The 12,708-nt window shown below is 43.6% G+C and overlaps 1 protein-coding gene across 1 annotated transcript in view; it reads right to left on the bottom strand.

Annotated features, from left to right (window-relative positions):
- Nucleotides 1-712: 712 nt before the first annotated feature.
- The window catches only part of CDC73 (cell division cycle 73), a 589,523-nt gene continuing 577,527 nt past the window's right edge, over nt 713-12,708 (bottom strand). Inside the window, exon 17 of the mRNA XM_078687289.1 lies at nt 713-3,076. Coding sequence (XP_078543415.1) covers nt 3,040-3,076 — 37 coding nt within the window. The 3' untranslated portion in view covers nt 713-3,039. The remainder of the gene's footprint in view (nt 3,077-12,708) is intronic.

Here is a 12,708-nt window from a genome sequence, read left to right as displayed (position 1 = left end):
CTAAAACAGCTGAAATATGCAGAATTTAACAAGAAAAATCTGATTAACAGATGAGGAAGCAAGTACCGATCCACATACAAAGGTACAAAAAGGAAGAAAGTGAAGTAAACATACAAGTGTGGTGCTTGTATGCAGCGCCATTGTCACTTCCTGGGTGGGAAAAAAATCAGCAAGGAGACGCACAGGGCCATCTAATGGCACGCAGAAGCAATGCTGTTTAAATATTCTGCATCTTGTCTGGCTTATGAAGATTTTCTAAAGGAGATGGATATGTGGTTATAAGTAACCACAAAAAGAGGACTACTAAATCTAACGCTCCTTACTCCAATATATTTGTTTTTATGTGTACTCTTTGCTGCTTTTATTGTACTTTTTGATTTTGGATCCCAGAAATTGGGATATAATATTGTAAATTAGGTTGGGGACCACATGAGGTTTTGCAATGTTGTATAGGATCAAATAAAGGGTAAGGTATCTGGAATGAGGTAGATGGTCTTAGCCTCAGCACTTAGTAGATGAACATGCAAACGAAGGTTGTCTCGGCCATATTCTGCAATTAAAAAACACTTGATAGTAACCCCTAAGAAGAGTGTTCCTTTCTGGCCCACCAAGGAGTTACCTAGTTGTGGCTATACAAGAATAGGTGCTGAAAATATTTTTAATTGCAGAGCAAGGATACAGCAGTAAGATATCTGAAAGATCAGTCCGACTGTTTACTTTGCCATATTTTTTCTTTAGTTTTTTTGCATTTTTATTACAAACAGTTCAAGTATAGACAAACATTTGAAATACTTTTTTTTAACAAAATACATATTTGTGTACACCCGTTTTACCTCCTCCACTTAGGTCTATATTGCCTTGTACAATGTTAAAAGCACTTTCTGTCCATATGCCTTTTCTCCCCAATTATACCTCAAATGTGCGACCTATGTATGTGGGGCCGGTGCAAATGCCCTTATCCAAGGTGCTTAAATATCCAAAATTTAACCTGAATATTGCAGATGTATTTCATTTTATTTTGTGCACATTTATAGCAGACGAGGAAGATAACTAATCCTTATTAGATATATATTTTCTAGTTTTGGGGTACTGTTTTTCTGATCTAAATTGGGCTCAGTTCTCATTTCAAAGTTTGTACCGCGAGATTTTTTTTGGGCAACCAAAGATCACAATTCGACACAGGCAGCCTATTGCTATGTCACAACTAAACTTTCAATAGGACACTGCTTTCGCATTTTCAGTATATACATGTATAGGTTTAGACATAGCGTAAATCAAGACTATCAGTCTGAACATATTTTACAACTTATAAAACATTCTTCTCGTCTTTTTTTGGGGGGCTCACCCTGCAGTGGCAAATAACAAGATTTAAACAATAGCTTGCCTACTCAAAAAAACACAGATTGTTTTATTATGGAATTTTCACAAATATGTACATTCTGCCCACCTGATATGTGGGCGCCTGTTGAAAAAGATTGGGGGGGGGGTTGCATTGTTACAGGCACCTCCACATCTGACGTTTAGGCACCTGCTGAAAAAAGGGGATTGGGAGGGCTCAGTATTACAGGAACTTCTACATCTGAAAAGTGCGAACTCACTGAAAGGGTGATTTCAGAACTATTGGCCATGGCAGAGAGATCTGAAAAAATGTATTATAAAAAACATATAAGAATATGGTCTTTCTTTGATGTCAGAAATCAAATCGGGCTTTGTATCTATTTCGCCGGGGTTCTGGGCTCTGCTTAAAAAGAATAATCAGATATTATTTTAAATCAAATTTTAATTTTGTAAAGTGATATTTTTCATTCCTACATTTGTTACTGAAGTGCTTGATGTTCAAAAACTGTGAAAATGGCTGCAAAGTTTGAACAGAGACAAACTGCTTTTATAACTCAATTAGAAAATACGCAAATATCTGTGCTTTTAACTGAGCGGTGCACATTGTAGAATGTCACAAATGCAAAAGAAGTGTACAGTAAAGCAGATGTTTTACTGTACTATAGAAACTCAGAAGAACCTAAAGGTAGCTTTGATGACTAAGGGATCCCAGGAAAGAGCAGTTGAGCAGACACCGAATTATGTGTATTCCATCAAGTACATCAGGCAGGGTATGCCCTTGGCTCCATGTATTCGGATTCCTGAGGTTGTTCGTTATCTGTGTTACCGCATTAGGAAACCTTATGAACTAGGACTGCATTTACACTACTTCAACTTCCCAAAAAACATTTGCAAACAGAATTAGCAAACCACTGTTCGTTTCCAGCATAAACAAAGATTTTCAAAAAGAACGTTAAATTCTTCAATGTATACCAATGTACACTCACTACAAATTACATTTCACAAAATTTGTATGAAGTGAATGTTAAAAGGTCTAACATTATCTTAATGGATTCATAACAAAGTTTATAAAATTATCAGAGAAACTTGGATATAGCAATAGCTTTACATTTTTTTGTACATCCCTTTACTCTTTTTTTTCTAAGGGATAAAATATACAATAAATACACAGGGGCCATTATGATTCACGTAGAGCAAGCCTTTTCACGATGATTACTTTGTCTAACCCACAGAGCTGCGTATAAGTAATTCCTACCTAAAAGAATTTTCAGGGAACAAAAGGATAGAAAAAATAAATCTTTAAGCAATGCACCTAACTTGCCAGCTATACAATTACTTTTGCAACGTGAGTAAACAAGAAAAGATCTATGTATTTTCTAAATCTTAACAAAATGCATTCCAACAAATGAGGGAGGAGAAATTACCTAAGTGTACAATTTGCTTTGTAGACTAAAGACTATAACATTATTAATAAAAATAAAAAAAAAGCAACGCCCGGGTTCTTTCTTTTTTAAGCAACTGTACGAATCAGTCTCTCACTTCAACAGTCTTATGGAAAAGCCTGCAAACAAATGCAGGGTGACCCAGTGTTTGGAAGTTCAAAGTGAATGTCAACAGTCCCAGCCTTCCACTTTCAACCGCTTGTACTGTCCTCCTCTGCTCAAGCTCCTCAGAAATGTGCAGCACAGGAGTCCAAACACTTCAAAATCTCAAGTGAGATTTATTTTTCACCATGTACCTGTAAGAAGAAAGGAAGAGAGTGAGGCGCACGGAATGCTGGCCGCTCCTTCAAAAGGCGCACAACTTAAAGGGGGCCTACAAGCCATAAGCGGACTGCTGGAAGGAAATGGCATCGCATTTAAAAGCAACATTCGCTCCAAACTTCCACTACGCGTGCAACCAGAGAGCAGCGGCAAAAGCTGCCTTCTACAAGCTGGTTTGCTGTCACCTTGGCTCTCAAATCTCTATAAATAGAAAGCCGGGGTGAGTAACGCGCAGATCGCGGCCTTGAGTGCGCTAATGCATTTCATAGCCCCAGCAGTTTAACACAAGACCAGTGTAAGGGTTCGAGCCAGACTAGAACATGACTGAAAAGATTTTACAAGACAATAGCGAATACGAAAATACATTTGCTATCCTTTTTTATACAAACTAATGGAGTGAAAAGCAGAACGTGTGAACAGTTATTAAAAAAAAAAAACGAAACCATTTATGTTCAATGAAAGGTCAAGTGCTTTGAGGGGAGGTGCGAGGCTGTCTGCTTAGTCAGTTGGGATCATTCGGCACTTCACCGAACCACAGAAGGCAGGGGGGTCAGAAACGGATATTGTCACCTCCCAAACCTGGGTAGCTGGCTACCCGAAGTAGCATTGAAGGCTTCAGGCTGTCACCAGGGAGGTCCCTATTGACTGCATGCACCTCATCCCTTTATTCGCCAAACACATTTAAACTTCTAATTGACATTTATACAGTACGTGACATGCAGAAACACTCGCTTTTGTATAAATTACAGATTCACAATTTCTATTCCGTAATTGGGGGTTTCAAAAAGCTTAGCCGCGACTTGCTCCTGAAATTACTTCTGCCACTGTTGTGCATAGAAAAACGTCTTTAAAGTCTCTGAATGATACCCTCAAATATCTTCCCACTCTCTAGCACTACCGTAGGCTTGTCCGTTTGAGTATTTCGCAGGTTCCGTTCAGTACCAGTCCAAAAAACCATTACCCAACTGAAGACAAGCCTTGAGGTGCCTCCTGCCCCAAAACAAGGCAGTGAGAAAAATATCGGAACAAACACAAGCCTAAACTGATTGGAGGCGTAAGACTTTGTTTAACCCAAGTCTCAACCAACCACAGTGGCAGTAAGTGCCTAATTTGCGAAAATATATATAAAAATATGTGTAGGGGGCAAAACATTATCATAGGAGCCTGTCACCAATGCTGCGGAATACCAAGGCTTTCTAGTTTTTACTCCATTTAATGCATCATTCTTCTCTCAATTTACACGTCCTGTCTCTTCATCCCAGTTATGTACGTTATTTCTTTTTCATCCCCGTTTTCTCTTTTGTCATGGTGTTCCTATCTTCCATTTCTCTGCATAATCCTCTCGTCCTGGGGGGTCAAAGTTCGATGATGAAAAATGAGGCCAACCACTGACACAACTTGAGCAGTGCGAAATGTGTGCGGATTGGCTCCAAGAGCCTTCCGGTGTTGGTGGTATGCTATAGCCCTTGCAGAGGACTGGGTGAGGGAAACCAATTCGCATCCAGGACTGCAACACAGATTACCCTTTAAGCACCTAACCCATTCCACGTCCAAAGGAAGTGATCCCGGGTGAGGAAACCCAGCAAGCAAGTCGTAGTCCTTTCAAGGGGGTTATAGAGCCTTTCTTCCCGCCGCCGCTTGAGTTATAAATGGGATTTACTGGTTCATTTAACAGTAACATTTGCTGTATTTTCGTCTTTACAGGCTAGGCTTAGAGAACATTTGTAAAAGTGGTCGGCAAACCACTTTAATAGTTTTTTTGGGTTAAAGGGTTCAGTGACATGTGGGGGGAAGAGAAGGCAGCTAGGAAAAGAAGCAAAGGGCAGCTGATCGATTGCCTTGGACTTTCTGCGCACCCTAAAGACGTGCACGCAGGGAGACTTCGGCACTAGGATGGGACGCACACAAACTTATGTGGGATAATTAAGGAGTAAAGCACGTGAAATGAAAGCAGGAGCAACATGGTTACCTTAACGCACTATACCGGCCGGCAGTTCAAGAATCCTACGCTGATACATGTAACAAGCGTGATGGTCATTAATTTTCACTTAAACATGTCTGCTGCTTCCAGCCTTTCCAGTCGGTCTTGTGAAATCGGTTATGTACGTATATACTGCATTCGATTTTTGGAGTTAGAGTAAGCAGCTTCGAATGAAGCAAAGTCCGACTTGTTGCTGAAATAGTTAATCTACATGAAGAGCTTGAGCCCTGGACGGAGTAGGAACTTAGGAGTGGGGGGGGGGAGACAGAAGAGGCTGGTGTTGATAACAAGTGCTCACCATATGTTTTCATTCAGCCCCTTGTTTAAATTTGCATCCCACTTTCACTGAAAGCGCAATGCATAAATAAACACAGGGCTGAGTGATCCTTTCACCCTCCTGGCATGCCCCCTGACCTCCCTATCCTTCGTCCAATTAGTTAAATTGCCCTGTCTTCCCCTTTGCCATCAGGTCCGACATTAAATAGTAATGAATGCTAAGACACAGGTTTTACCGCCATTTTAAACAAAAAGGTGGGAGTCAAAGAAAGTTCCTTCTGGCAGCTCATTACTCATACTTGAGATTCGTTAAAACAAAGGGTGAATGGCCCCTTTAGTATTTTCAAACAGGTGCCATTAACGGAAGGGGCTGAGAGAACGTGAGCGATGAATGAAACATGCGATCTGGTTAGCTTCAGACCTTCGCCTCATCAGGCAGTGACTGATGAGCAGATAAGTGCCAGCCCAGAGAAGAAACACCTGTGACGGGCCTGCTGCAGGTTTATAAGCGGCATGGTCATTCATCAGCTTTATGAGGGAGAACGTATGTAGAACATTCCAGATCATTGACAATTTTTTTTACTAGCGCAAGGCGATTATAACATTCATGAAAATACAGCACATTTGAAATTGGTGTGGTTTGTCCTTCGGGTGAACGGTGATACTATTCGTATCAGCAACAACGCACATCCCTAAAATGCACTATTAATCCCCAGTCTCTCTGCAAATCTTGGGTGGCATGAGAGAGACAGGCTGGGTACACACCAGACATAACCGACAGGGATTAGGTGGAAAATGCATGCCATATATCTCACGTTTAATAGGTGGTGGACACAGTAGATGGAAATCCAGCTTTTATAGCTTCATCAATGCCAATTACTACCTGGAGTCGTTTCGTATTTGTGAACTACCACCCAAAAACGTATTCCTGTGAGATTTAATGTGTTTATGCCCCAACTTCCTATTCATAACTGCCCGTCATCGTAACACATGATTCACACATGCAGTCAAGAGGATGGTACAGAAAGACGTTTAAAGAACTCAAAATATATCACATTAAAAACAAGCATTGGCCGCGTGGCCATAAAAGTAACGGGCCGCGCGGCCATGAAGAAATCGTGGCTGTAAGGGTGCTGGTAAGCACGCACCCACGTGCGTAACCGCTCGCCGCCTTTGGTAGCACTTCAAATAGCCAGTTACTAAATGTCTCGCTAGACCAGCGCATGTGCTGACTCTAGCGAGACCTAAAAAGGAAGTTAGAGGTTAAAAAGATTGAGCTGGAAGCTGGTGACTTTGTCGATCCTCAAGGGGAGGAAATGTTCGACCCATCATTAATTCAACATCCGTTGTCACCGCACTGGACACCGGTTGAACATGTAGCCAGATACAAAAGGTACTGGATAAGAAGGGAGATCCCTAAGCAGGTGAGAACAAGACTATGGTCAGAGTGTCCAAAGCCTAATCTAAACAGCAAGGTGGCTTACACACCCGAGCTGGACCAAAAAATGTTGGCTTTCCTGAATAAAAGTGGAAAGGATCCTAGGAGAGCATTAGACAAAGGAATTAAAGGTTGCCAAGACAGGTTATTTGATGTCTTGGGACCATTAACAAAAAATTTTGATATTTGGGAGGAGGCACACACTAACAATGCGCCAGAGATGCGCCAGTGAGTGCAGAGAGCCATATGTCTCCAAGATAATTTTAATGCGGCTTTGTGTTTGGAGAGAAGGAAAAGTATTCTGTTCAAAATTGATCAGAAACTTGCTGATTTGGCTAGTAAGGAAATAGGTGAACAGAGCGAAGGTCTGCTTTTTGGAGACAATTTCATCAAGGATATGGCGAGATATGTTGGAACGTTTAACTCCTTGCAAAAGGCTCAAAAAGATATCAGAAAGGTTTTTGGGATGGCCGGGCGAACGTGGGGTCGGTTCCCCGGCCGAGGTCAAGGTTTTGCCAGAAGCAATTTTGGTAGGGGAGTTAGACCCTATGGTGCAAGTTATGGAGGAGGATATGCTTATTCAAGAACTGACAAGGGAAGTTTCTTCCTGCAAAGACAAAGAGGCAGAGCAAGGAACTCGCGTTCGGAAAGGAGGCCAAGGGGAATCTCAGGTAAGACGTTTACCAGACCCTAAGTTTACTCAAATAAAATTGGGCGGCAGACTAGCCCAGTTTGTTTCAAGATGTCAAGAAATTACTCAAGATCTCACATGGAAAATTGTGCTTTTATTGGCTCTAATGTCGGCCAGGTGTGTTAGTGAAGTACAAGCCTTTACCGTAACGGAGCCATTTATGCATTTCAAAAATGACAGAGTAATATTGCATACCAATCCCAGGTTCATACCTAAAGTGCTTACCTTATTTCACCTTAATGAACCAATTATCCGTAAGACTTATTATCAGAATCCATCAAGCGCAACGGAAGGCACTTGATGTCAAAAGATGCCTTAAGTTTTACTTGGAAAACACTAAATTCTTCAGAAAAACATAGCAACTATAGCGCAATGGGTATCTGCAGCTATTCGTTTCTGCCACAAAAAAGAGGGACGACTTCTGGGTTTTGGAAACAGTAACTGGTTACGGAATAGATTTTATCAGTATACAGTACAAGAAAGGGATCCAAAGATTTTGAGATTCTCAAAGGAGATGGAGACATTAGTGACAAAAGAAGTGGAGGCCTTGGAGGAAAAAGGAGCAATAGAGGCTGCAAGGGCAGTTCCGGGTTGTTTCATAAGCAACCTGTTTTTAGTGGAAGAGAAAGGAATGATACCAGTCATAAACCTAAGGGAGTTAAACGATTGGGTTGTTTACAATCACCTCAAGATGGAAAAAATACATATGCTGAGGGACTTATTGAGGAAAGGAGATTGGTTGACAAGATTAGATTTAAAGGATGCGTATCTGACAATTCCTATGTGTCAGGAGCAAAGGGATTATCAGCAGTTCAGATGGAAGGGAAAACGTTGGAGGTTCAAGAGTCTTCCATTCGGATTGACGTCAGCTCCATGGTGCTTCTCAAAGGTGATGAGACCAGTGGCAGCTTGGTTGAGGTTCAGGGATATTAGTCTGGTTGTATACCTGGACGATATTCTGATTATGGTAGAGGAGCAGAATTTAGCGAAGGAGCAGACAGATTTTGCGGTGAAAATTAGAGGATCTTGGTTTTGTTGTAGACAAGGAGAAGTCTTGTGTAGAACCGATGCAGGAAATTAAGTTTTTAGCTTTCAAGATACAGACATTGGACTGTGTGTTTAAGTTGCCTATGGGGAAGGTGAAGATCAGGAAGGAGGTGAAAAGAGTGAGGAGTGCAGATTGGATTACGCTGAGGCAGTTGGCTCGATTGCAGGGCCTTCTGCCGTCATCAATTCAGGCAATTTTTCCGGCACCTCTTCTTTATTGTGCGTTGCAGAGATAGAAGGCATTTCATTTAAGACAGGACGCGAGATATTCTCAGAAGGTGAAGATGAACCAGGAAACTCTGGAGGAATTAGATTGGTGGCTGATGATTTTAGAAGCTTGGAACGGAAGGGGGATTTTTGGGGAAATGCCAGAGATGGAAATAGAGTCGGATGCGAGTCTGCACGGATGGGGTGCAAGGAGGGGAACGGTTGCAACAGGGGGGCAATGGTAGAAAGAGGAAGGTCAGATGAATATAAATTGTTTGGAACTTTTGGCAGGGTCTTTTGCGATAAAGATTTTTGTGAGGGATCAAGTGAAGTTTTGTGTACTTTTGAAAATGGACAATTTGTCAGCAGTTCGCTATGTGAGCAAGTTGGGAGGTCCTCGGTCAAGAGGATTGGCGGAACTGGCCAAGGAATTTTGGAAGTTTTGCTTGGAAAGGGAGATAAAGGTTCAAGCTCAGTATATACCAGGATTGAGCACCATAGAATCGGATTGGTATTCAAGATACCTCAGGGATGTGAGCAATTGGAGGTTGAACAGGGAAGTTTTTGTGAGTTTGGAGAGGATGTGGGGCCCTTGCAGGTGGATCTTTTCGCGGACAGATTGAACGCTCAGTTGAAGGATTTTTACAGTTGGAGATCAGATCCAGAGGCGAAAGGAATAGATGCATTTCTCTAGATGTGGAAGGAGGGGAGGAATTATGCATTCCCTCAGTTTTCAATGATTCAAAGGGTATTGAACAAGGTTAGAAGGGATAAAGCAGAGTTAGTTCTCAGCTCAATAGGGGAGTGCCACAAGGGTCCTGTTTGAGCCCCACACTGTTCAACGTGTATGTGGCCCCCCTAGCCAACTTAGCAAGATCCTTCGGTTTCACCCCAGTGTCGTACGCTGACGACACACAACTCCTTTTTCCCTTCAAGAAACTTACACCTGCAATAAAAAGATCTTTTGCAGATGGCATGAGAGCCATTGCAGAATGGATGTCATCAAACTATCTGCAGTGTAATGTTGGGAAAACCGAGGTCATGCTGTTTGGGCAAGCTGTAATACACTGGTCTTCGGACTGGTGGCCCCTGGAGTTAGGCCCTGTCCCTATCCCCAAGAGTACGGTCAGGAACCTGGGTGTGCTATTTGATCAGCAACTCACATTTAAAGATCATGTACATCAAGTTGCCGGCACCTGCTTTCGGGCTATCGGGATGCTCAGACGAGTCTTCCCCTAATTACCAGACCATCATAGGAAAACGCTTGTGCAGGCTCTTGTTATCAGCAGGGTGGATTACTGTAATGGTTTGCTCCTGGGAGCCAACGAGGAACAACTAAACAAATTACAGGTGATTCAAAACACAGCAGCGAGGATTGTCCTCAATGCTCCACCGAGGACCCCTTCCTGCCCCCTGCTGACCAGACTCCACTGGCTTCCAGTGAGGAGACGAGTCCAGTTCAAAACCTTATGTACTATTCACAAGTGTATGATAGGGGAAGGCCCAAAATATCTGGCTGCAATCTTTCAGCCTTACATCCCTGAGCGTTCTCTACGCTCCAGTAACCAACTATTGTTGCAGACACCCAGGGTAAAGAAGACCAGACAGGGTGGCCGTGCGCTCGCCCATGCCGGACCAGTACTCTGGAACTCTTTGCCCCTCGAACTAAGATCACTCAACAGTCACCTGATTTTCCGGAAAACTTTAAAAACCCACCTATATCCTACTAATTAATGTCTGTCCTGCCTTCATATCATCATTGCAGCATAATATCTTCAGTACTCCCTCTTTGCAGCAATAGCGCGGAGATACCCCTTCGGGGGTCTATTCTGGCGCTTTACAAGAGTATAAAATAAAAATAAAATAAAATTAGTTCTGATAACGCCACTTTGGAAGACTCAGGTGTGGTTTCCAGATGTAATGAATCTATTAGTGGAGGACCCAGTCATATTGGCAAATTACAGGGAAATTTTGTTGGATGTTCAGGGAAACGTTCACGATCTGGTGGTGTCGGGTCAGTTGAGGTTGATAGCATGATTGATTTCAGGAGAATATGGCAAATGCATGGATTATCAAAGGAAGCTGAGGAGCTCATAACTAAATCACGGTCTAGAGGGACATCAAAGGTTTATGGATATGCATGGAGAAAGTGGAATGATTGGTGTATTGAGAGGGGTTTTGATCCCATATCGGCACTTATAGTAGAAGTTGCAAATTATTTGACAGAACAGTTTAAAGGAGGTTTTACGTAGAAGCACAAGTTACTTACCTTCGGTAACGATATATCTGTAAGAAACAGTAGTTCGTGTTAGATTCCTTACCTTAGAATATCCCCAGGCGTCAAACTGGATCCGGAAAGTTTTGCGTAGCAGTACCCCTGCGCGTCGGTAGGCGTCGTCTGCGGCTCCGTGTCCGGTGTCAGCGTCGTGGTCACCGGGATGACGTCGACGGAGTACTTACACGCCGCCCTCGCACGCTGACGTCAGTTCTTTGTACATAGCTTTCCGTGCCAGGAACGCAGAGCCATGCCAGAGACCAACACTGGTGCCATTAAAATAGGGCCCTCAAAGGGAGATACCTTAACCCTAGATATCGGTTCGCGGAAGGGGGAGCATGAGTGGGGCAGTAAGGAATCTAACACTAACTACTGTTTCTTACAGATATATCGTTACCGAAGGTAAATAACTTGTGCATCTGAAAGAAACAGGTTAGTGTTAGATTCCTTACCTTAGAATAGAAACCCCATCAATACCAACCCCGGTGGTGGGTCTGCGAACCAAGATCCCACCAGAAAGTCCTGGAGAACGTAACGGCTGAAAAAGCCATCTCTCCGGACTTGGCTGTCCAGGCAGTAGTGTTTAGCAAACGTGTGCAGTGAGGCCCACGTAGCTGCCTGAGAGATGTCCTGCAAAGGGACTCCCCGACCCAGGGCAGTAGTAGTCACTGTGGCCCGAGTAGAATGAGCCCTCAGCCCAACAGGAGGCTCCTTCCTCGCTAAGGAGTAACAGACCTTGATGCACAACACGACCCACCGAGAGATGGTCCGTTTGTGCACCGCCCGTCCCTTCTTTGTGCCCACGTAACCAACAAAGAGCAGGTCGTCCACCCGGAACTGGCGTATGCGGTCTAGATAAAACGAGAGCACACGTTTTGGGTCCAGACGGTGGAGCCTCTCTTCCTCCTTCGAGCGATGCGGAAAGAAAGTGGGCAAGGTGATGGACTGCCCAATATGAAAGGCTGTGACCACCTTGGGCAGGAAAGAAGGACGAGTTTTCAAGACAACTTTGTCCGGATGGACAGAAAGGAAACTAGGTTTAGAAGAAAGAGCCTGGAGCTCACTCACTCTCCTGGAAGAGGTGATGGCAACCAGGAATGCAGTCTAAAGAGTCAGAAGACGGAGAGGGCAGTTTTGAAGTGGCTCGAAAATAGCGCACATCAAATAGGTTAGAACAAGGTTCAAGTCCCACTGAGGCATCACGAAAGGAACAGGAGGAAACATGTGTGTGATGCCTTAAAAGAATCTATTTACAACAGAGGACTTGAAAAGAGAAGGCTGATCAGGAAGCCTCAAGAAGGCAGAAATGGCAGAGAGGTAGCCCTTAAGAGTGCCCAGAGCAGAGCCCTGCTGGGCAAGAGAAAGTAGGAAGAGGAGCACCTCTGAAAGGGGAGCAGATAGAGGATCCACAGCCTTTGCTGTGCACCATGCCACAAATTTGTTCCACCTGCAGGCGTATACCGATTTTGTGGAGGGACGCCTGGCTGCCAGAATCACATCACACTCCTCAGGAGGCAAGTCAAATGGCCTCAACTGCCGCCACTCAATCTCCACGCATGGAGGTGGAGGCTGGACAGGTTCGGGTGGAGGACCGTCCCCTGCTGCTGCGACAGAAGGTTCTCCTGAAGAGGCAGACGAATCGGGGGATCGACTGACCTGCTGAGTAGCTCGGGATACCAGTACCTTCGTGCC

This window comes from Lissotriton helveticus, chromosome 1_1 (assembly GCF_964261635.1).
Source record: "Lissotriton helveticus chromosome 1_1, aLisHel1.1, whole genome shotgun sequence".
Taxonomy (NCBI): domain Eukaryota; kingdom Metazoa; phylum Chordata; class Amphibia; order Caudata; family Salamandridae; genus Lissotriton; species Lissotriton helveticus.
The sequence above is the reverse complement of the archived record's forward strand: the minus strand, read 5'-3'. Positions and strand labels throughout refer to the sequence as shown.